Below are 25,565 nucleotides of genomic sequence, written 5' to 3' on the forward strand. Positions count from 1 at the left end.
ACAAACAAACAAACAAACAAACAAACAAACAAACAAACAAACAAACCGGTCTCGTGTGGTAACTAACACGGAAAATAATCACCCACAACTCAAAAGTGAAACCAGGCTACCTAAATATGGTTCTTAATCAGGGACAACAATAAACAGCTGCCTCTGATTGAGAACCATACCAGGCCAAACACAGAAATCCCAAAACATAGAAAAAGGAACATAGACAACCCAGCCAACTCACGCCCTGACCATACTAAAACAAAGACATAATAAAAGAACTAAGGTCAGAAAGTGACTCCGTAGCGTACGTGTAGGTATGTACGGCAGAACCAAATCGGAAAGATAGGTAGGAGCAAGCCCATGTAATGCTTTGTAGGTTAGCAGTAAAACCTTGAAATCAGCCCCTTGCCTTAACAGGAAACCAGTTTAGAGAGGCTAGCACTGGAGTAAGAGGATCACATTTGTTGGTTCTAGTCAGGATTCTATCAGCCGTGTTTCGCACTAACTGAAGTTTATTTAGTGCTTTATCCGTGTAGCCGGAAAGTAGAGCATTGCAGTAGTCTAACCTAGAAGTGACAAAAGGATGGATGAATTTTTCTGAATCATTTTTGGACAGAATGTTTCTGCTTTTTGCAACGTTACATAGATGGAAAAAAGCTGTCCTTGAAACAGTCTTGATATGTTCGTCAAAAGAGAGATCAGGGTCCAGAGTCCTGCCGAGGTCCTTCACAGTTTTATTTGAGACGACTGTACGACCATCAATATTAATTGTCAGATTCAACAGAAGATCTCTTTGTTCTTGGGACCTAGAACAAGCATCTCTGTTTTGTCCGAGTTTAAAAGTAAAACACTTAAGTTAAACACTTAACAAAGGTGGGATAGCAACTTGGTTAGAGTGTTAACCTGTGCTCTGGAATGCACTTTTTTGGAAAAATATTGAGTTGGTCAAAATATGATCTATCTGCAACATTGTAGTATTGCTCCATGTCCATTGCTCCTGGTTTGTTTGTTTGAGAGACAGGAGGGGGATGTGAAAAACCTGTGCTGTAGTCTATGCTGTTGTTTGTTGACCCGCCGCCTCCATCTCGCTCAGTGAACAGCGAACAGGAATGGACGCCCCATAGGGTGGAGCTGTGTTTGTGGGCATGGGCTGTAGCCAATCAGCTACAGCTTCCCCTGATGAAGGACGTCAAATCTAGAGAGCAGCCTTAGCAATAAGACAGACCCAGAGACCAATTACAGGCCAGCTAAGAGACAGAGGACAAAGTAAACCCTGTTTAACTTCAACAACCAACCTTGTTAAGCCTTTAACGTTGGAGAATATGACTGATGAAAGAAGGCTACCTCAACATCATGACAATATAGTATTTTGTCTTTATGTCTCCAGTAGATTTGTATAGTGTAACTTGCAAATAAATCTTTGATATTAGACAGGATGGTTTTGCATCTGGCACTGTGCATGGTTAACTCACCCCATGTACCCCCAATGTGTAGTGCCCAGTGCCCACTTGATGATATGTACAAGAACAAGGAGGCTAGTAATATAGCAGTGGGAAGATGAGACATTTCCACAGTATTGTTCTTTATTCGTATTGTTCCGAAATTAAAGCAAGTACAATGAACAGTACAAAATAAAACATAAATATATACAATATAAAAGGGTTCAATTCAGAACATTTAAAAAGTACAATACATCATTAAATAATTAATGAGGAATTTAATATAAACTATCCATATTTACATACATTTTGTGACCCAGAGAAAAATAGCCTCTCTATTAATTTTTTATTTATTCTTTTGTAAACGCTGTTTTGGCACAACTTCTGGTCTGGATTTGGAGGTTTAACCTCCTAAGCTTGGCAACATTTTTATCAATGCAAGAGAACAGCCAGTGTAAACTACCACAGCAGCACACATATGACCATAAACCAAACTGCCTCAGTTATCCATAACTACTGTACCATATGCTGCATTCAAAACCTATATATACTGGTATTCTAATGGTCTAGAGATAGATGAAAACAAATTGGATAACTATTCAGCACTGGTGATTGTTGTATGTTGGTCAAACCATGTGTGGATTCCACTGCGCTCAAATGAATTAATATTAGAAGTTGATACTGAAAAAATAATGCGCTGGTTTGCTTGCTTTGATTTTTATTTAAAATAACAGTTTATCTGTCGAATGAGCTACAGTAGCCTGCCTCATACAGTACAGCATTAAAGTACCCCATGTTCAAGTAGTACACCACCGACACGTACTGGGAGAAGGCAACCTGCTTGTTCACAAGCATCAGCTTAGAGCAGGTATCGATATAATTAAGGTTGGTTGATCTACATATCCATACTATATAAAGATCAGGACAGTGACGCAGTGCAGTGACCCTCATAGCCTGATGCCTTTAATAACACACAAACGCAAAAGCCAAGCCCCCTCTCCCATTGCTATGTTTAGGATGTAGACGCACTAGTTGTAACAAGGCATTATCCATAAGAGCACAAAAAATTGGGGTAAAGAGGTAATACCAATGAAAGCATAAAGAACAAAATGGCACTATAACATATTGGCACGAGGACATGTCAGTTTACCACATTACAACAAGTGCAAAAAAGCTCAATGATGTCAAAACACAAGAGTCTGGAGTATCTAATAACAGTATAAATCTCAAATATGCTTGCTACAAAAGTTGTTGCATTTAGACATGAACACAGAAAGGATAAACAGGGAAAGGGCTTTGAGAACGGCCCCATAGATGATGTCAACTATGGGGTTGATGCATCCAAGGAAAATGGAGGGCACATGGCAAGGTGGTATGTTGGTCCCACTTTTTGTTTTAACCAATCATTTATATATACACACTAGAGAAGATTTAGAATTCCATTAATTCTTATTGTGGAATGATTTTCTGAGGAGTGCCAATATGGCCGACCAGTGGCTTCAAAGCCTGTCAATGGCCAATACATACATTAGCATCAGCAATCAAGGCTTTATATATATCATTGGTTTTAACAGTGACGTCCTTTAATGGTGATGTGGTTCAATACCGATCCCTCCTTCCTTCAAAATGTTAGGCTATTCATGGACACTGACAAATACACTACATAACCAAAAGTATGTGGACACCTGCTTGTTGAACATCTCATTCTAAATCATGGGCATTAATATGGAGTTTGTCTCCTCTTTGCTGCTATTACAGCCTCCACTCTTCTGGGAAGGCTTTCCACGAGATTATTGTAACATTGCTGTGAGGACTTGCTTCCATTCAGCCACAAGAGCATTAGTGAGGTCGGGCACTGATGTTGGGCGATTCGGCCTGGCTCACAGTCAGTGTTCCAATTCATCCCAAAAGTATTTGGTGGGGTTGAGGTCAGGGCTCTGTGCAGGCCAGTCAAGTTCTTCCACACCGATCTACACCAACCATGTCTGTATGGAAGATTTCCATTCACTGGAACTGGAACTAAGCCTGAACCATAAACAACAGCCCTAGACCATTATTCCTTCTCAGCCAAGCTTTAGAGTTGGCACTATGTATTGGGGCAGGAAACTTTATCCTGGTATCTGCCAAACAAAGATTAGTCCGTCAGACTGCCAGATGGTGAAGCCGGATTCATCACTCCAGAGAATGCGTTTCCACTGCTCCAGAGTCCAATGGCGGCGAGCTTTACACCACTCCAGCCGACACTTTGCATTGCGCATGGTGATCTTAGGCTTGTGTACGGCTACTCTGCCATAGAAATCCATTTCATGAAGCTCCTGACCAACAGTTATTGTGCTGATGTTGCTTCCAGAGGCAGTTTGGAACTCTGTAGTGAGTGTTGCAACCAAGGACAGGCGATTTTTAAGCACTGTGCCCTTCAGCACTTGGCGGTCCCATTCTGTGAGCTTGTGAGGCCTACCACTTCACGGCTGAGCCGTTGTTTCTCCTAGATGTTTCCATTTCACAATAACAGCACTGGCAGTTGACCAGGGCAGCTCAAGCAAGGCAGAAATTTGAGGAACTGACTTGTTGGAAAGGTGGCATCCTATGACGGTGCCACGTTGAAAGTCACTGAGCTCTTCAGTAAGGCCATTCTACTGACAATGTTTGTCTATGAAGATTGTATGCTCAATTTTATACACCTGTCATCAACGGATGTGGCTGAAATAGCTGAATCCACTAATTTGAAGGGGTGTCCGCATAGCTTTGTTTACATAGTGAATGTGAAGGGGAGGGGACCAGTAGACCACTCACTAAAGAGATGGTGGTGGTGGGGTTCTAATCAATAGAGCATAATTTATATAATAGATCACATGTAGATCCTGTTTACAGTGGTGGAGCCCCGGTTCCTGGTAGAACAGAGCCCCACGTAACAGCCATACATCATTTCTGACGCCCGAGGGGTTGTGATGGGTAGAAGACAAGATATGAAGGCACACACAGTTGCTTTGACCCCAATGGTGTTTTATGAATGGTGCCATCTCCAATCCTCTTCCTCTGTTCCCCCTCTCCCGCCATCGCTCATGGACACACATTGGCACCATCTAAAACGGTGACATATGTCAGCCTGTAGATTGACACTTGCTCCTTTGTCACAGCCTTTATACCTCTCCCTCCAGATCCTCGGATGTCTGGACAAAGCAGGGGCATCTCAGCCAAAAGGAGAGTGGGATTGGATGGGCTTTTGTAGAAGATGTGTTGTTAATGCTGCTGTGTTTGGATGCAGCCCAAGGTGAAGTCATTTGGCTTGCAGACGGGTAATAAACTACTCCTGTCGACCTCTTCTCTGCCTGCTTAATGAAGATATACGCACTTCTTAATTCCTCTGACGGCTGTCTCATACGCCATGGTGAAAAGAGAGAAAAAATGAACATGTCTATGAATACAGAATTGGAGTCTTATTTGAGACTGAACAACCGGTTGACAAATAACTTAACTGAGACCTGGGTGTGTTTTTAAGGGTGGGAAAATAGAAGCTTGTACCTTGTACTTCAGCTTTTATCATCCCCTTTAGTTTTCATTTCATTTCGGGAAGGTTCCTACTCCTATTAACAGTTTTACCAATATTTAGTTTCTAGCCCTATGTAGGCCCCATTGTCTTTTCTGTGTTAATGTCCTATGGATTCTATGATTTATGAGTATCATCTGTCAGTGACAATCATGTATGCTGAGGATTATGTCTGAGACCAACTGTCAACATTGGAAACTTCTCTAAAGCAGTCAGAAGAAACCTTTCACATGAATTAGCTTACAAACTGAAAAAAAAGAATGCATATAAGTAAATTTAATTTCAAGTTTAGCAAATGCTTGGTTCAGACAATGAGCTGATTTGGGGCATGTTCCTCTATCCAAAATTTGTCATTAACCAAAAAAGACTAGTCAGGCATTTGATTTGGAATCTGTCAATCATACAGTAATGCTGTGTCTGAATATTCTATCGGTCAACCAAGTTGTTAAAGTTGTTACTACAAGCATTTCGCTACACTCGCATTAACATCTGCTAACCATGTGTATGTGACAAATACAATTTGATTTAAGATGTGTTTAACAACAAATATTTCATGTTTAACAGTCCAGCATTTCTCAAGCATGTTCTTGCACAAATAGTTTGGCTTTGTCATCCTGTCTTTCATTTACCACATAACATATGAAATATTTGATCAGCTTTGACCTTAATAATGACGACTACACGGCAGAAACATTCACCAAAGCATATACCAGAAATCAGGCATCGACTGTTTTTACTCATCCTTTGTTTTCCATGTCTATGTTGAATTGGTTCTTCTATGGCTTATTCTTTAAAGCACTAAGATTTATAAAGACGAGCGTAACTTGCGTCATTGGTGTTCATTCGTCATAATAACCAGGGATTTCTGCTCGCTGATTATTTTCAGAGGAACAAAGCTGTATTGTAAGAGTAATGATAAGAACAATCGTAGCATTAAGTCTGCACCGTTTGAAACTTTTTCTTCTTTTGTTTTCCCAAACAAGGAAAAAATACAAGTAAATATACTCTTAATTATGAACATATAATATCCACATCCACTATCAAAGGAAAAACAGAAATAAATTATTAACACTTTTTTATGCTTACATTCCTTTACAAAAGTGTACAGTCCCTAAGAATGAGACACTGAGGTATAGACTGGGCCTCGACAGACCGACCCCAATGCCCGCTGGGACACAGAGGTCAGAGGTCAGGCGATGATAAAATGTCCGTTGCCCTCCCCAGTTCAGTGTGTTAGAGTGAGAATTGACAGTGTGTGCATCTCTCTCTTTGCGTTCCCACACCGACAGCATCAGGCAGTGGATGTTCTTGGAGATGGCAACACAGAAGGGTGAGGGCTGGTGTGTCCAAGGTGCACAGAGCAAGCGTTTTAGTTACGACCTTATAGCATTAGCTAGATGAGATGCTGGTGCTTAGCAGGTTAGCATATGGTAGTGGTAGAGATTATGCTAACCTGCTGAAGCATTTAGGTTGGGTGGAAAAGGAGAGTGACAATGGCTACAGACATGAGCACCACGGTGGTGACGGCGAGGAGAAAGGATGTCACAGTTTCAGCATTTTTTTTTTCCCTCTCCCCTCTTGTCTTTCCAACCTCTATACTTCCTAGCTGTATGCCTTGTTACATGTAATGCCTATTCCTGTGAATTCCTATCATTATTCCACAGTGTAGATCTTGTGTTTAGGTGCATGTTGAGCAATAGAACAATGGTGCCCTGCTGCCTCATGGCTTTAAAATGGGCAGTGAGGGATACTGACAGAACGCACACCTGTCCAGTAAGAAGCACCTAGAGGGTCATAAACCCACTCTGAACACAGGAGAACTGAAGCTGCATGGGTATTAATCAAAATGGCTCGCTGACAGGTTCAACCTTGAGGTGGGTAAAGCTTTAACACAAAAGACAAAAGGGATGACCTTTTCACATAGCTGCTCCACAATGAGGATATGAAGAGAGCTACACAGGTTTCACCTGCATATGTTGCTACCAAATTCCCTCCCACCACAAAACAGATATGATTTTTTGATGATATGGGTAAAGGGAAAGAACAATTCCTGCCCTGTACAGTTTTAAGTGAAAAAACGTATGGTGTTTTGAATGGTGTTGTTGGGAGGTTGGCTGAGGGGACAGGAAAAGGATATGGTAAAGTGGACGGGTCTTGACATATGACAATGGGAGGGACAATGTAATGGAGTGGGGGGGAGCTTCTTGGTGTCAGGGAGCAGGCGGGAGCTGCACCCCCAGCAGCTCGTAGGCGAAGATGTTCCAGAAAATCGCAAAGAGAAGGAACGTGATGAAGGAGAAGACGATGACCCACCAGGAGCACTGCTTCTGCAGGCTCTCTTCATAGCTGCGCAGGATGAGCAGGCCCATGCTGATGCCTACCACCGCCCCCGAAAGGTGGGCCATGAAGCTGGGCTGGGGCCCTGAGGAGGGCAAAGGCGGGGAGAAGCGCAGCCACACTGCACGGCCCACCTCCGAACTCACTGCAATGGAAAGGAGAGGAAGTTTATCTCCTCCCCCATTAGGCTACTGAACAGTGGGACATAAGAGATTCAGATTCAGATTTGATATGTGAAAATGTACATTTGTGGCTTGTGTACTAACTTTCCAGTTTTCCTTACTGCATGTAATATATTGTATTGTGTTTGTGTATTTGTGTGCTGACATCACAAAATGAATTTCCATGTAAATGGACAATAAAGTATATTGTATCGTAAGTCATCAATATCAGTTGAAATGTGGGATTTGGCAGATAGATTTATGGTTTTGAGTACAGTTCAGTTGGAAGCAAAAGCCAGGGTGCAGATAACATAAGAGTTACACTTCTGGCCAAGACTAGGGCTATGATAAGGCTAAGGCTATGTTAGCGGATAGGGTTCTGGCTAAGGATAGGGCTATGATAAGGCTAAGGCTATGTTAACGGATAGGGTTCTGGCTAAGGATAGGGCTATGATAAGGCTATGGCTGTGTTAATGGATAGGGTTCTGGCTAAGGATAGGGCTATGATAAGGCTAAGGCTATGATAACGGATAGGGTTCTGGCTAAGGATAGGGCTATGATAAGGCTAAGGCTATGTTAACGGATAGGGTTCTGGCTAAGGATAGGGCTATGATAAGGCTAAGGCTATGTTAACAGATAGGGTTCTGGCTAAGGATAGGCTTGGTTGAGGTTTAGAATCAGACGAGGGACAGATTGAGGGGACATATAGAACAGTAATGAAAGTCGTAGTGAATTGGCCCCCATGTGGGGAAAAGTCACTGCCATACAGGATGAGTAATATCATCTGAACAAAATACAACATAACCAACATGTAACCCGAGGACCACTCATTCCTCCCAATTAACGACTGCACGAGAACAATATCTCCATTTCAGGAGGCCGATAAATCCCACTCAAGTTATAATTACCTCGCAATTAAATTATACTGTCTGCAGTTGTGTGGACATGAGGAAGGCTTAAAGGTAAGGGGTGTTATACGCACACCAATTATGTCTGGATGCATCTATGACCATAACACCAATGGCTCTCGAGAATGAATATAGTGTGGCTATGGAATGGATATATGGATATAGTATGAAACTTACTGCACACCAGCGCTAGAATCATGCGGAGGAGCTTGTATGGACAACGCATGCCGGCCCAGTTCTGCAACACAGAGCGAAAGAGGGAAGTCAAACACAGTCAGTTCCAAAGACCTGCATATTTACAGCTTACACAGTATCTCCACCATCTCTGCATTCTGTAAGGAATGTGTGTAGACCACAGAGCGATCAGAAATCCATTTCAATACAGGCAGGATGAGAATAGGCCTACTAGACAGAGAAATAATTATACACCTGGCTGGTCTCCATTTGGTGGTCTCACCTCGCTAACGATCTATTAATCAGGGTTAAGATACCTTAACGGAGGATGAGAACGGCCCAATAAAAAGCACGTGTTCCTCCTGGGATAAAACAAAATCCTTTTGCCTCACAATAACGTATTTATTCCACAGGATGAAGAATTGCACCAATCACATCCCTCTTCACGTCCTCTGGGTCCTGGGAGAACCGGAAGGAGCAGCAGTGTTTTTCTCCATGCAGAGGAAGCCAGGCAGGCAAAATTAAAGATACTAAAGAAAGTCAATAAAGTGGAGTCCTATAAACATGCTCATATGATTGATATGCCTGTGGGACGGCAGGGCCTCATAAAAGTGCAATAATATCACAAATAAAGGATGAGTGTTTTCCTTACTGAAGTAGGGTTTGTTTTACATGACTGTGCTCTCGGCGGAGAGAAGTGTGTCCTCCATTTTGACTGTCTCAACACCAAGCTTAGGGATTTGATTGAAGCTGTACCTCCACAGAGACAAGAGGATAATAGGGTGCTTGTAGCACAATATTCTGAAAGCTGAATATTTTTCTTTGCATTTCAGCGTCAAAAGACGCTGTCCGCTCCGAAAAGAAGTGTCTGTTTTTAGATGTCTTCATTCTTATGTGCAACGCTAATCTCATCCTATTATTGTCTTTAGCTCAAGATTTTTATATTTTTTTTACACTATAGGTAAAGACAGTTCGACATTATTTCTATATGCTCTCCTTGAAAGACTTATATTCCACATTCATACACGAGCAAACTTCCATCACTAGCTTTTAGAGTCAGAGACATCTCGGGAACGCACAGTAACTGTACTTGTGTGAGCTCTGTCATTCAGGGAGAGGAATCTGATGAGCACCACAAACATAAAAACATGAGCGACATATACACAAACGCAGAACGATTTAAGTTAGAGAATTGCACACAAACATCATTTAATGATAATGCACGCACACACCGCCACAACAAATACTACAGTTTACTATATAATTCTATAGTACCTACTATAGAATTCTGTAGTAAACTGTAGAATCCTATACTCCACACTGTAGTATCCCTCGATCGTGTAGTGCTTACTATAGATTTTTGTAGTATACTGGAAAACATATACTACACACTGTAGTATCCCTCGATTGTGGGGATACTAGTGGAAGGAACAAATCTAAGAAGTCATTTTGGTGTACTCTTGTTAATGTGTGTTATCTGTCAAACAAACCTAATCCTCTTTAATGAACTTAGCTTGTTCTTTATATCTGCCTCTGTACTGTTTCCCTTTAATGGGCCTAGAATCTGTGTCTAAAGTTTAGGTGTTACAATTTTAATAAACATGTTATACTTTTGCTTAGGTGTTGTCTGGTCCGTTGCACTGCTCAGAACTGTTGACCCTATTCGATGGGTGGCCTGCTACGAACATGTGTGTCTTATGTTCCGGTCGAGGTGTTCCCCTAATTTAACAGTAACTAAAATAACATCAAATTGATCAGAAATACAGTGTAGACATGGTTAATGTTGTAAATGACTATTGTAGCTGGAAACGGCAGATTTTTTATGGAATGGAGGATGGTTGCCACCGTTGATATAAAATATTGCGACATAAGAGTATTTGGTTTTCTTTGTAAAATTATTCCCTCATTTAATGAATCAGGGATCAAATGAATAAGGTTGGCTACTTCAAAGTGAGGTACACTACATTACCAAAAGTATGTGGATACCGTCTTGTCTAACATCTCACTACAAAATCATAGGCATTAATATGCAGTTGGTCCCCCCTTTGCTGCTATAACAGCCTCCACCCTTCTGGAAAGGCTTTCCAATAGATGTTGGAACATTGCATTTAGGCTCCCGAGTGGCGCAGCGGTCTAAAGCACTGCATTGCAGTGCAAGAGGTGTCACTACAGGCCCTGGATCGATCCCGGGCTGTACCACAACCGGCCGTGGGGTCCCATAAGGCAGTGCACAGTTTGCCCAGCGTCGTCCTGGTTAGGGTTTTGCCAGTGTAGGCCATCATTGTAAATAAGAATTTGTTCTTAACTGACTTGCCTAGTTAAATAAAGTTTAAATAAATAAATAAAATCAAAATTGCTGCGAGGACTTGCTTCCATTCAGCCACAAGAGCACTAGTGAGATCGGGCACTGATGTTGGGCGATTAGGCCTTCCAATTCATCCCAAAGGTGTTCGATGGGGTTGAGGTCAGGGCTCTGTGCAGTCCAGTCAAGTTCTACCACACTGATCTCGACAAACCATTTCTGTATGGACCTCTGTATGGACAACTGTTGCCACAAAGTTGGAAGCACAGAATCATCTAGAATGTTCTACCACACTGATCTCGACAAACCATTTCTGTATGGACCTCTGTATGGACAACTGTTGCCACAAAGTTGGAAGCACAGAATCATCGCTGTCGCGTTAAGATTTCCCGTCACTAGAACTAAGGGGCCTAGCCCGAACCAGGAAAAACAGCCCCAGACCATTATTTATCATCCACCAAACTTTACAGTTGGCACTATGCATTGGGGCAGGTAGCATTCTCCTGCCATCTGCCAAACCCAGATTCGACTGGCAGATGGTGAAGCGTGATTCATCACTCCAGAGAACCTGTTTCCACTTAGCCATTTAGTTAGTCTGTTGTCTGTCAGTATTTAATACCTGCTGCTGACATGTCGCATTATCTCTCCTCGGGCAATGGCACCCCACACGCACGTGCACACGCACAACGCACACACACACACACAGGTCATTCTGATAATGGCCGATATGGTGATTTGTAAGTGACTGTTAGTCTTTAAAAGTGTGCTTTCATGAATTACATTAACAAAAATGATGAAGCTAATTTCCATGACCTTACAAACCCTCATTTCACAACTTGGAACAGCGCATTATGCACATTCATTTTGGTGCATTTTCAATCGAACAGCATACTATCACGCAGATTCACAGACTAGCGGCAAAGCGGAATCATAAAATCAATGCCCACTCTCCATTGCTAGTCAATGCAGATCCCGCCTTTGAGCAACCTTTTTTGCCTCCATGTGTGAATCTGGGCCGGTGATAGGGTACTTTATAGTGGAGCCGGTATGCCGGTAAGGCGCTCTGGAGAGTTCCGGCCCAAGTCAAGCACTGCCTGTCTGCAAAAACTTCACAGTGAATTCTATAGTATACTACAGTCATGTCTGCAAAAACTCCACAGTGAATTCTATAGTATACTACAGTCATGTCCGCAAAAACACTACAGTAAACACTAGTATATAAATAAAGCAATGCTGCAGTATTTAGACCAGTTTACTATAGTATTTTTCTCACTTAACTTTGGATGAGTAGATGAAAAAAGTTTTCTATAAAATATAAGAGCAACATACATAAAAAGTAAATGCTGGGCAGGTGCAGACATCTTGTTCAGTCTGAACTTTAATGAAGAGGCATTCGGACGATTTAACAGGAAATTACCTAGATAATTTTGATGGCCTTGACAGCAGTGAGTCAAAACCTCAGTTTAATCGTCTCATCCACATAACCAATGATACAAGCCTTCAGACAAATGAGGTCTACTGGGGTAAAAAGACCTGTGACACAAATGAGTCAAATCTCATTTTCATTTTGAAAACATCAGAAAAAAATAATAATCAAGAGTACAAGACGTAATAATGAGTCAACTATTGTGTGACCAGTGGGTTAGTTGCCGGGAGCAGGGACCAAAGTTTAAACTCTTTGCTCTGGGGCTGCTGATGTATTTTGAGTTAGACTTTTGTTGGCGTGTCTTTTGCCCGTAGTAAAGGCCTACTCTACTTAAGAGTGATTCATCAGCTCTTACACAGCCTTGAGTCCACTGACAGAATGTGATGAGACATCACACATCCTGTCCCACTGATCCTGACATTCACACACACACACACACACACACACAAACACTGTGATCACACATTTGATGTTTTCTGTTGCAGGGACATTTGGCAGAGCAGTCATCCAGAGAGTAGTGAGGAACAGATTGACTTTAATATTCCCATATGCATCGGATTTGGCTCTAAATAGAGAGGAAATAAGAATACATTACAAAGGAAAACAATAAATAACAGATTAAGGGTGGAAAAAAAACATCCTTTGCTGGAAAAGGAGTGGAGAGTAGATAAGGTGTATTCAAGTCAAGTCAATAGTTTATGCACCCACTGCAGAGGGCCTTTCTGAAAATTCTGGAATATTTAATGGCGCTTATCCAAAAAAGCACTTCTTAGTCAGTTTTAAAAAGTCCTTAACTCATCATATTGACAGGGACCACAGGATGGGGAGCACAGCGCATTATTTTGGCTGAAACTGCGCAAACAGAATGGAAACCATGTGTTTTATACCATTCCACTCCAGCTATTACTGCGAGCCTGTGCTCCCCAGTTAAGGTGCCATCAACCTCCTGTGATAGGTACCCCCTCTCTATCTGCACTTGTGGGCATGGAACACTTAGTAAAACTCATCGGTTCCATTGAAGATCCCACTCACCCCCGCAGAGCTTCAGGATGACGGCAAGCACAGCGGTCTATCTGAACACGTAAAAACAGGAGGATGTTGTGTGGAGGAGCTCTCTCCAAGGGGATGGCTCTGACATTTTGTCTCCATTGATACTGTTCTCAAGCGTAACAACGGGGGCAATAATGACGGCAGTTACCATGACGACGTTGGCCAGATGCGCCGAGCACAGAGCATAGACCCCGCCGGAGCCCCCCACCACTGGAGCACGCATGTCTGTGATGGACACCGTCAAGGACCCTGGGAGAGAGAGGGAGAGATGGAGAGAGAAAGAGGGGAGGGAGAGAAGGAGGCAGAGAAAGATGTCGGGAGAGCGAGAAGACGTTCAGAAAGAGAGAAAGCGTGAGTGAAAGAGGAACATGTTGGGGGGAGGGAGGGAAAAAGAAGAAGAGAGGGTTAGGTTACTCATCAAACAGCCGTTTCAGTCACCTTTCTTCCAACATCACCCAGAAACCAAAATAAAACATCCCGTCTGTCTGTCTGGCATGAGTCGACTTGCCCTCTTTACGCCCACATACGGTGCACATGCTTACACTGTAGTGCAGGTCCCAGCACCACCACCCGGCCCATAAAATAGAACAGTCATGTTAAACAGAACAGAACATAGTCATAAAATGTCATTTTATATACTTGGACACATATTAACCTCATGGGCAGCTACAAAGACCATAATCTACACATTACACGGAGCCCATAAGAGGGTTTCTTTATGATGTTGTCGTGCTATAATGCCTCGATACCATGAAGTCCTCTTGATCCCGTGCAGATTATACTGAAACTTTGAGCATTTGCTTTTGATACATTCTCTGTCACAAATGACTGAAAGTGTTATAGAAAGAAGCAGAGTAGAATTGAATTAGATTTGTGATTTCTTTCGGATGCTAAAGAAAACTGTCAATGAATGCCCAACACCAATGAATGACCTTGTACAACATTTAATATGACAACAAAAGCCTAGTATGACTACTCTGGAAGATAAATGTAATTGGGTTCCCAAAATAGACATGCTACTCAGACCAGTCAGCTGGATGATTTCATCAATTCTGTATAAGACTGGCTGTATTCATGAGAAAAGTCTAATCAGAAATATGCATAGCATGGCTATGGGCCAATTCCTTTGCAAGACTGAACTTAAAACAATTGGTTAATTTAAGGTGGTTCAGACACTGGCAAACTAAATGATGGGGCAAACAGCTAATGTGACCAGACAAAGACTGGAGTGGAAAAATGTAGTACAATGAAGCACCTCTACAGTTGAACTATATTTATATGTAATTATATGGGTAGCAGGTACTGTCTAGTTGTGCAGGAAACAAATTGTCACAGCACTTACAGCAGGAATTTTTATGAAAACCTCCCTTCACTCTAATTATTGTCTCAAATCACGCAGTGAAACTTAAGTGCTTTGTCGAAAAATGTGTTTTCAAGTCTGAAACTGTGCAAGTCATAAAGATATAGCAATCATTCTACAACGTGTCACACTGTTGTTCTACTGACAATCTACCGACAATCACCATGTAATATATAGTTTTAGTGATACTCGCTATGAAGTAGAAAATAATCTTAAGAAGTAAATTACAGTGGCAGTTGCTCACAAGGGCACCATCAGCCATCGTTAAGTATGCAAATGAGCAGATAACAGAAATTGAAAAGGGCTGATTAATCAAAAGTAACTTTTTAAATTAAAGCAGGGGTGTGCCGGCATTCTGATCTCAGATCTATAACACATGTTCCATTGGTATTCTGTGTGTGCGCGCAGAGAGACCACAGAGAGTTAGAACAGCTCCTTAAAGAGTGCCATGTCAAGCCTGTGGTGGTGATCATCATCTGATGACAAATGGTAATCGGAGTGCGTTTCCTGAGTCATTTATCCCCCCGACACTCACACATCCATTTTACATAGATTTATGGAAGATACAAGGCTTGATGAAGTGGGTGCAGCAGCTCAAGACTTGTACAGATCCATGGGGCCTCATTTTTAGTGGTTCCAGGAAATTGCAATTACACACGGAGTGGCATATGTGCTCTCTGATCTCTTTAAAGTCAAGAAAAAACAGAATTGGAGCAACTTTCACACAGACTACGTTGACCAGATGTTTAAAATGAAAATCTGGGGAAAAACATTGGGCTGCGGGAAAATTCTAATTCTATGGTGTGAAACTACAAACTATACATTTTTGCTTTTGTCCTTTCAAACAGTGTTATTAATTATTATACAGAAATGGATTCCCCCTCCACATTTTTCTTAGCCTACATTTAATAATCTCTGAATCCCCCAAGTTTGTACCCTATGCTGAAACAGTTTCTGGCAGTGGTTCATGTTCTGGTTACAATGTATTAATGATCAAATGTCCTCATAAAAGGTTTGCAGCTTCAAATGAGTTTGGAACAGGGATAGACAAAATGTGTACATGTACAGTGAAATCAGAAAGTATTCAGACCCCTTGACTTTTTCAACATAGAGCTTTATTCTAAAATTTATGAAAATATTTTTTCCTCACCTCAATCTATGCAATACCCCGTAATGAGATTTTTTTTTTTTTTTAATAACTGAAATATCACATTTACGTAAGGATTCAGAGCCTTTACGCAGTACTTTATTGAAGCACCTTCGCCATCGATTACAGCCTCAAGTTTTCTTGGGTATGATGCTACAACCTTGGCACACCTGTATTTGGGGAGTTTCTCCCATTCTTCTCTGCAGATCCTCTCAAGCTCTATCAGGTTGGATGGGGAGCGTTGCTGCACAGCTATTTTCAGGTCTCTCCAGAGATGTTCCATCGGGTTCAAGTCTGGGTTCTGGCTGGGCCACTCAAGGACATTCAGAGACTTGTCCCGAAGCCACTCCTTCTGTCTTTGCTGCGTGCTTAGGGTCATTGTCCTGTTGGAAGTCAATAGAACCTTCGCACCAGTCTGAGGTTCTGAGCGCTCTGGAGCAGGATTTCATCAAGGATTGCTGTACTTTCCTCCTTTCATCTTTCCCTTTATCCTGACTAGTATCCCAGTCCTTGATGCTGAAAAACATCCCCACAGCATGATGCTGCCACCACCATGCATCACCGTAGAGATGGTGCCAGTTTTCTTCCAGATGTGACACTTTGCTTTCAGGCCAAAGAGTTCTAGCTTGGTTTCATCAGACCAGATAATCTTGTTTTTCATGGTCTGAGAGTCCAAGCAGGCTGTCAGTGCCTGTTACTGAGAAGTGGCTTCCGTTTGGCCACTCTACCATAGAGACCTGATTGGTGGCGTGCTGCAGAGATAGTTGTCCTTTTGGAAGGTTCTCCCATCTCCAAAGAGGAACTCTGTCAGAGTGACCATCGGCTTGGTCTTGGTTAGGGAGGTCCCTAACCAAGGCCACTGTGTTCTTGGGGACCTTCAATGCTACATCATTCTTTTGGTACCTTTCCCCAGATCTGTGCCTCGACACAATCCTGTAATCAGAGCTCCATGGACAATTCCTTCAACCTCATGGCTTGGTTTTTGGTCTGACATGCACTGTCAACTGTGGGACCATATATAGACAGGTATGTGCCTTTCCAAATCATGTCCAATCATTTTAAATTTACCACAGGTGTAAAAACATCTCAATTATGATCAATGGAAACAGGATGCAACTCGGCTCAATTTCGAGTCTCATAGCAAATGGTCTTAATAAGTTATTTGTTTTACATTTTTTATACATTTGCAAACATTTCTAAAAAAACGTTTTCGCTTTGTCATTATGGGTCTTGTGCGTAGATGAGGGGGGAAAAACATTGAATCCATTTTAGAATAAGGCTGTAATAGAACAAAATGTGATAAAAGTCAGGGGGTCTGAATACTTTCCAAATTAACTTTAAATCCGTTTGACAATTGAAATATCAGCTGCGATTTAACTTCAGAGTTACTTTTTTCTTTCTGATTGCTGAATCAGGGACATTTCCAGAGAAGGCTCCTCAATACAAATCGGGGACGTAGGTCACCCTAACAACGACTACTCACAGATGTTTTTAGGTCTTCCTCAGCGGTTCAATTATATCTCCAATACAGCATTTATCGAATGTGGAGATTTCTCCATAGACACCCCCCCCCCCACACACTTTTTCAAGTTGAGACTAGCTGGATGTGAAGCTTTGATGTTTATTTGAACTGAAAAAGTGAATTCACAGAGCAAATGCATGAGTTTCCATGAAACACAGCACAGAGAGCAGTCCTGACGTTGTACTGCAGCTAAACTGGCATGCTGTCATAACATAAGTGTTTATAGCGGCCAGAGCAGTTACAACGCCATGGCTACATCCCAGTAAGCTGCCACCTGACACTAGTCGCTGGTGAGACACTCCATCTGTAGTTAAGTGGGGGGAGCAGGGAGAAAGGGGAAGCAAAGGAGTCCGTGGGGATGACAGAAGTGTTTCACACGGCTCCCTCTTTCTGCACAGCTCTGGTTAAAAGGCTTCGGATATATGAACCAGGGCCTGTCATCTGGGCTCTCCTGCTTACAGGGAATTGGAGACGTAGGGATATCTCACTCAGCAGGAGCCCAGAGGTGAGGTCTCAGATCATTTTTTTCTGTGTGGAGATGGCAGTTTACCGTTCAAGCACAGATTTATTTGTTGGGATGATTTTCTAAGCATCATCAAGTTTACCCCTCCCGCTAACGAACCATCTTGTTATGTTTAGAAAGGGCATTTTTACCATATATATATATATATATATATATATATATATATATATATATATATATATATATATATATATATATATATATATATATATATATATATATATATACTGAACTGTCTCTGGTTCTGCCTGTCAAACTAAACCAAGCAGCACAGCAGTGATGTTGGCAGATTATGCCCCTAAGCAATGGCTAGTCATGCACATTTGAGTTATCATGGATAAGGTTCTGATGTGGGAAGGGGACACTGATTCAAGACCAGTGCTGACTGCCTAAGGCTACATTTCTCTTGAGTCACTCCAACTGGCAGCTACAGAAGAGAACAAAAGATGATACAATAAAAATCATTCTACTCTTAAGAGGGGAGAAAAACATGGCAAATCTAGCTGCCTCTGCATCCACCTCAGTGCTTTCAGAGCAAACATGTTTAGTGTTTTCAAAAGGATAGCTGCCTTATAGAGTAGTTCTATAGCACAACAGGCTTAAGTATTGTTGTCTCGTTACACATTTGAGGTGATTTTGGACAGATCATTTGGCTAACAGATGTAGGATTTTCAACCTATTTTATATTATATGACCCAAACGGTTAGGACAGCCAAGGACACCAATGGACTGATTGACCCAGAGCACTAACATGCACTGAGCAGCATTTCCTGATTGGTGAGTCAATAAGTGAATCAGGAAGGGACTCTGCAAGGACAATTAGTGGTGATTTATTAATGTGATTCACACACTTCATGAGACAGTGCTCAGTGCTTCCATTCCTTCTAGGTTGATAGCCCACTGTGAAAGGAAGGATAGGCTTTTTATTTTGCTAGTGCTCTCAAGTCACAGAAAAGAGATGACCGTGTCTGATATCTGATTCCACATAATTTGCCATTAACCAGACTGCATATTTTTTGAATATTTTTTGATAATCCTACATTACATTGTGTCTGTCTACTTCTGTGAAATTACACTAGTTGCATACATTAAATCAATACCAACAGTTCAAATGTACTACACTGTACTTTGCCTCAGCTTTAAACCAAATTCAGGTGCTTTAAACCAAACTCAGATCTCTTTTCAATAGAGGTTATTTCAATCCTATCAGAGAATTGCTTAGTTTGAGTTCTTGTTGCCCTATTTGTACATGCCCATCTAACACATGTGGATCATTGTAAGTTGTGTGAATGTACGTTTTTGGTTTCCCATTGGTTCTGGGAAAGAAACCATAAGTTTCCCGACTGGTAAAACTCTACAAACGTTTTTATACGGAGCTAGCATCTCATGTTTGTTTTTTTACTCATACAAAGCTGTTCATATCAATCGATTCAAATAGACCTCATTTAGAAAGGAAACAAGCACTCATTAAGATCAGGTGTGCACAATTAGTGGGCTAACACACCTGAACACACTTGACAAGATAGGAGAGAGAGAGTTTTGTTAACACTGTTTTTAATAACATTCTTAAAACTTTCTTTAAATGTTACACATGTTTTTTTCTGGAAAGTTTTAATGTTCTGAAAATGGAATGTATGTTTAAATTAATATTCTTAGAATGTTCTCTGAACGTTATTAAAGTTGTAGTTTTTATTCATCCACGCTGCCCTCCCTCAAACCAATACACTGTTTTTATTTTTGGCTGTTCCAACTTGTCAATTTAAAATGATTTTCTAACAAGTTTTTATTTTCTAAAGAACATTTTGAATTGCAGTGTGTTCAGCCTCCTCGTTAATTCACATAAATGTAGGACGTTTTACATTTGCGGACACATTTTTTTTTTTTTTTTTTTTTTTGGGGGGGGGGGGGGATTTCTGATCCAGACAAAATTCCCCAAGCACTTCCCAATTCTTTGTGCAGTTCAAGTCTGCAGACATTTGCGCATCTCCCGTCAGAACAAGATCTGAACACAAGTGTTCACATTTTCCATCTGGTGCCCACATCGCAGTCATTGTTGTTTTCATTACTAATAATAACTTTGGAAATGTGTGCATTTGAATCAAGTAAGTGCCTTATTACGTTATAATAGATTATGTAAGTCGTGTTATGTTGTTTCTCCTGTAGCTCACTGTATGTATGCATGTATGTACGGAGCATAATATATTTGTGCATATTCCTTATAACCGCGGACACGCGAGGTAACGTTACCCATTTCATAACCTTTATGGTGTTATATTCAATCGTGCTTATGTAGCTAGCTACATTCTTCTATTAGTTCTGTAAAACAATGCTAATTGTGTTAGTGAAGTATTCGCTTGTGTTGTATTTTGAAGCTACCCTGGCCTTATGACTCCCAAGTGGCGTAGCGGTCTAAGGCACTGCATCTCAGTGCTAAAGGCGTCACTACAGACCCCTGGTTCGAATTCAAGCTGTATCACAACCGGCTGTGATTGGGAGTCCCACAGGGCAGCGCACAATTGGCCTAGCGTCGCCCGAGTTTGGCTGGTGAAGGTCGTCATTGTAAATAATAATTTGTTCTTAAATGACTTTCCTAGTTAAATAAATACAACATTTATGACCATGGTTTGTTTTTGTTTGGCCTATTTAGCATAGCTCTGTTCTGCCCTGCTCTGCCCCCATGTGATCAACAGTTACTGTTTCTTACAGTTATAACACAAATTTGTGATTTTGCCAATGCAATATATTATTTTTATAGCAGTGTTTATTATGTTACTTCTTTTTAATATTGTTTTATTGCTATATCCTGATACTATATTCTAATTACTAATAATTCCTCTTTATTATGTACTTTCAGAAACCAAAACACACAAACAGCATTTGACAATATCATAACTGGAGCTGGACATCTTTGGAGCTGAAGATAGAGGCCAGTTTTTGTGTGCTAGCGTACACTCCTTAACAGTTTTACTGGATGAAAACACAGCAAGAAAACACATAGGCCAATATGTAATAGCTGTCTATTTTATTGCAGTATTGGTGGTATATTTGCAAATACTGTACCAAATCATATATGAAGAATGCAACAAAGATGCAAAATCATCTGGCAGAGTGCATAAAGTTCCCTTAGCGCTCACAACAAGCAACCTCTGACAAAAGTCTCTCTACTTCTATTTGAGGTGAAAATGATGAAGACGACACCTTATCGATAGCAACAGCTCATAGTCTTCCTAGAATCAGAAGTTTTTTTGACTCAATGGAGGAACGTAGTCAGAGAAAATCTGATGAATGTCTTGCTCGAGCTGTGTATGCAACTGGTTCACCTCTGATGCTCACAGGGAATGTGTATTGTTAGAGATTTCTGAATGTTCTTCGCCCAGCATACACTCCTCCAACCAGACATGTTTTATCTACTCATTTGCTGGATACAGAGCTCCACAGAGCTCAAGTGAAGGTCAAGCAAATTAGAGAGAAAGCAGACTGTATTGCAATTATCTCTGATGGGTGGTCGAATGTTCGTGGGCAAGGAATAATTAACTACATCTCCACCCCTCAACCAGTATTCGACAAGAGCACAGACATAAGGGACAACAGACACACCGGTCTCTACATTGCAGTTGAGCTGAAGGCAGTCATCAATGACCTTGGACTGCAGAAGGTATATGTACTGGTGACAGACAATGCTGCGAACATGAAGGCTGCTTGGTTTAAAGTGGAGGAGTCCTACCCTCACATCACACCCATTCTCTGTGCTGCTCATGCATTGAATCTGCTCCTCAAGGACATGGCACTGAAAATAATGCATACACTACAAGAGAGCCAAGGAAATGGTTAGGTATGTGAAGGGTCATCAGGCAATAGCAGTAATCTACCTCACCAAGCAAAGTGAGAAGAATAAGAGCACCACATTGAAGCTGCCCAGCAACACCCATAGGGGTGGTGTTGTCATCATTTTGACAGTCTCCTGGAGGGGAAGGAGTCTCTCCAAGAAATAGCTATATCACAGTCTACCGATATGGACAGCCCCATCAAGAGGATCCTCCTGGATTAAGTATTTTGGGAGAGAGTGGTAAGCAGCCTGAAACCTATAGCAGTAGCCATTGCACAGATTGCGGGAGACAATGCCATCCTGTCTGATGTTCAGACTGCTTGCAGATGTAAGAGAAGAAATCCGTGCTGCCCTGCCCAATTCACTGTTGCTCCATGCAGAGGAAACTGCAGTTCTGAAATGCATCAAAAGCGTGAAGACTTCTGCCTGAAGCCAATACATGCCACAGCGTACATGTTGGACCCCAAGTATGCTGGCAAGAGCATCCTGTCTGGTGCAGAGATCAACAAGGCCTATGGTGTCATCACTACCGTGTCTCGCCACCTTGGCCTGGATGAGGGCAAGGTTCTTGGCAGTCTGGTGAAGTGCACATCTAAGCGTTGGCAGTCGTGCCAACATATCTCATCAGCCACCCGGTGAAAGGGACGTTGTGGCTCGTTCTCCTGTTGCCTCCATCATCCTCCAAATGTCACTAACATCAGCCGCCTCAGAGTGCAACTTGTCTTTGTTTGAGAACACACACACCAAAGCACGCAACAGGCTGACCAACTGAGAAATTGATGGCTTTTTGAGCCTGATAACGAGACATCCTCAGCAAGGTTGGAAAGTGACAGTGAAGATGAGGCCTCAGAGTCTGATGTTCAAGAGGTGGACATTGAGGAGGTCCAGGGAGAAGACATGGAAGCCTGAGAGGAATACAACCAAAGCTTTAGTTTCTTGACTTTCATTTCACAGATGTATGTTGAAACAGTTTTTGGGACATGTGATAGTGATCATTGGGGATCATTCAATATTCCCTTTTGTTGTTCAGTGAAATCATCCCATGTGAAGAGTCAACTCATTTAATTAAAGTTAAATAACTAAATAGATGTTTTTATTTCTAATGGAAGGATTGAATTAATCATTTGCAATTATGTCTACTTATGACAAGGTTTATGTTTCTGTCTCCATATGATATGGTAAATATATCCAATGCAAAAAAACATCTACATTTAATTAAATAATTGTAATTAATTTGCATATATTCCCGTTAATTCCCATATATTTCCGTTAATTCCCACGGAAGGTTTCCACCTCAAAATGTGCAACCCTCGTTGCAACCCTCGTGGTCACCCATTTAGCGAGTTTCCCTCTCACTCCTGGCTCTCTCTTCTCCTGTAGATCCAAGGCATAGCGATTGGTCTCCTCCACTATGTATTCCACCAGCTCCTCTGTCAGAAACAGCTTGAAGCACTCTGCCTGAGATGGAAATGGCAAGAGGCTTTGCACTCCAGACTGGGACTCATCAAAGCAAACAGCAGGGCCAGGAGGGGTGAAATGGCTGGCAGCCTTCCAGCTACCACAGAACTCCTGTACTTCATCCATTGTCGGTCTGCCTCCATCACCACCAGCATCTTCAAAGGGACCTGGGACTTCGTCAGTGGACAAGAGGTCCTCAGATTCAGGGTTCTTAATCCTGTTGGGGCAAGTTGTTCCCCTCAAGGAACTCCACCCCCCCGTTCAGCTGAATAGGTGGAGCAGGGAATTCAAAAATATTCTTTAGAAATATTTAACTTTCACACATTAACAAGTCCAATACCTCAAATGAAAGATAACCATCTTGTTCATCTACCCATCATGTCCGATTTTTAAAATGTTTCACAGCGAAAACAAAACAGATATTTATGTTAGACCACCACCAAATCAAAGGGAAAACGCAGGCATTTTTTCCAGCCAAAGATAGACACAAAAGCAGGATTAGAGATAAAATGAATCACTAACCTTTAGAAAATCTTCATCAGATAACACTCCTATAACATGTTACACAATACATTTATGTTTTGTTCGATAATATGCATATTTATATCCACAAATCTCGGTTTACATTGACACCAAGTTCAGAACTGCCTCCAAAATATCCGGAGGAATTATAGAAAGCTATGCCAGATAACAGAAATACTCATCATAAACTTTGACTAAAGATACATGTTCTACATATAATTAAAGATACACTGGTTCTTAATGCAACCGCTGTGTCAGATTTTTTAAAAACGTTACGGAAAAAGCCTAGAATTGCAATAATCTGAGACAGCGCTCAGACATAAAAGTATTTCTCCGCCATGTTGGAGTCAACGGAAATACGAAATTACAACATAAATATTCCCTTACCTTTGATGATCTTTCATCAGAATGTAGTGCAAGGAGTCCTAGTTCACAATAAATTGTTGTTTTGTTCCATAATGTTCAATACTAGTGTCCAAGTAGCTGCATTTGCTATCACTTTCAGCTCACGTGCCCAAAAACTGACTGCTGGTCCAGCATAACTCGCATGAAAACTTCCAAAAGATATATTCCAGGTCGAATAAACTAAGTAGAGAATCAATCTTCAGGATGTTATTATGATATATATCCAATAACGTTCCAACCGGATCATACGTTTTCAGCTGGAGCCAAATGGAACAGCCGTAGCACCCACAAAGAAATGTCGGGACACTTACTTTTTCCCTCCCATTCGGTCAAAGTTCACAGCAAATGCTCCATTCCACTTTCTACTGAATGAGGACATCTAGTGGAAGGCGTAGGAAGTGCTACCAGATCCATATCGTTTTGGGAAAGAAGGGGGCGATGACGTCAAAGTTGCCCCACATTCAGAATTTCACTTCTTGTTTGGAAGATTGCCTGCCCTATGAGTTCTGTTATACTCACAGACATAATTCAAACAGTTTTATAAAATTCAGAGTGTTTTCTATCCAATAGTAATAATAATATGCATATATTAGCAATTTAGGACAGAGTAGGATGCAGTTCACTATGGGCACGCAATTCATCCAAAGTGAAAATACTGCCCCCTATCCTCAACAAGTTGGCTACAGGGTTTGGGGGCAGCTCCTCACTGTCACTGTCAGAATCTGAATCCTGACTTTCATACTCAGACTCATTGTCAGAATTTAAAAAATCTCCAGAATTTCCGCATTTATGAGTCTTCTACTTTTAAAAGACATTGCTAATGCTACAGCTTAGCTCACTATATAAACAACAACACTGAATGGCTCAGAGTGGGAGGTTATGTGATTGTCTGCCTGCACGTGACACTTGTATCAATAAATCACTATCAGAAAATGTTTTGTGTGGTAATTACTTATATATTTACTGTTTTATTCACATGTTTTCAAGTACTGGTGACAAAACATGCATTCAAATCAAATCAAATTTTATTTGTCACATACACATGGTTAGCAGATGTTAATGCGAGTGTAGCGAAATGCTTGTGCTTCGAGTTCCAACAATGCAGTAATAACCAACAAGTAATCTAACTAACAATTCCAAAACTACTGTCTTAGGGGATAAAGAATATGTACATAAAGATATATGAATGAGTGATGGTACAGAGCAGCATAGGCAAGATACAGTAGATGGTATCGAGTACAGTATATACATATGAGATGAGTATGTAAACAAAGTGGCATAGTTAATATACGTATACTTATGAGATGAATAATGTAGGGTATGTAAACATTATATTAGGTAGCATTGTTTAAAGTGGCTAGTGATATATTTTACATCATTTCCCATCAATTCCTATTATTAAAGTGGCTGGAGTTGAGTCAGTGTGTTGGCAACAGCAGTGGTGGCTGTTTAACAGTCTGATGGCCT

General features: G+C 41.3%; 1 protein-coding gene and 1 long non-coding RNA gene across 2 annotated transcripts in view; both read right to left on the minus strand.

The window, feature by feature from the left end:
- Positions 1–1,544: 1,544 nt before the first annotated feature.
- Positions 1,545–25,565, minus strand: part of LOC135523985 (rhomboid-related protein 1-like) — a 64,207-nt gene continuing 40,186 nt past the window's right edge. Inside the window, exons 6-8 of the mRNA XM_064951057.1 lie at positions 13,484–13,584; positions 8,561–8,621; positions 1,545–7,459 (exon numbers count right to left, since the gene is read on the minus strand). Coding sequence (XP_064807129.1) covers positions 7,188–7,459; positions 8,561–8,621; positions 13,484–13,584 — 434 coding nt within the window. The 3' untranslated portion in view covers positions 1,545–7,187. The remainder of the gene's footprint in view (positions 7,460–8,560; positions 8,622–13,483; positions 13,585–25,565) is intronic.
- LOC135525203 (uncharacterized) lies at positions 22,824–24,370 on the minus strand. Its single transcript, XR_010453089.1, has 3 exons — positions 24,081–24,370; positions 23,694–23,722; positions 22,824–23,436 (listed from the first exon to the last, which is right to left on the minus strand). It is a non-coding gene; the product is annotated as an uncharacterized LOC135525203 (long non-coding RNA).

The sequence above is a fragment of the Oncorhynchus masou genome, chromosome 31 (assembly GCF_036934945.1).
Source record: "Oncorhynchus masou masou isolate Uvic2021 chromosome 31, UVic_Omas_1.1, whole genome shotgun sequence".
Taxonomy (NCBI): domain Eukaryota; kingdom Metazoa; phylum Chordata; class Actinopteri; order Salmoniformes; family Salmonidae; genus Oncorhynchus; species Oncorhynchus masou.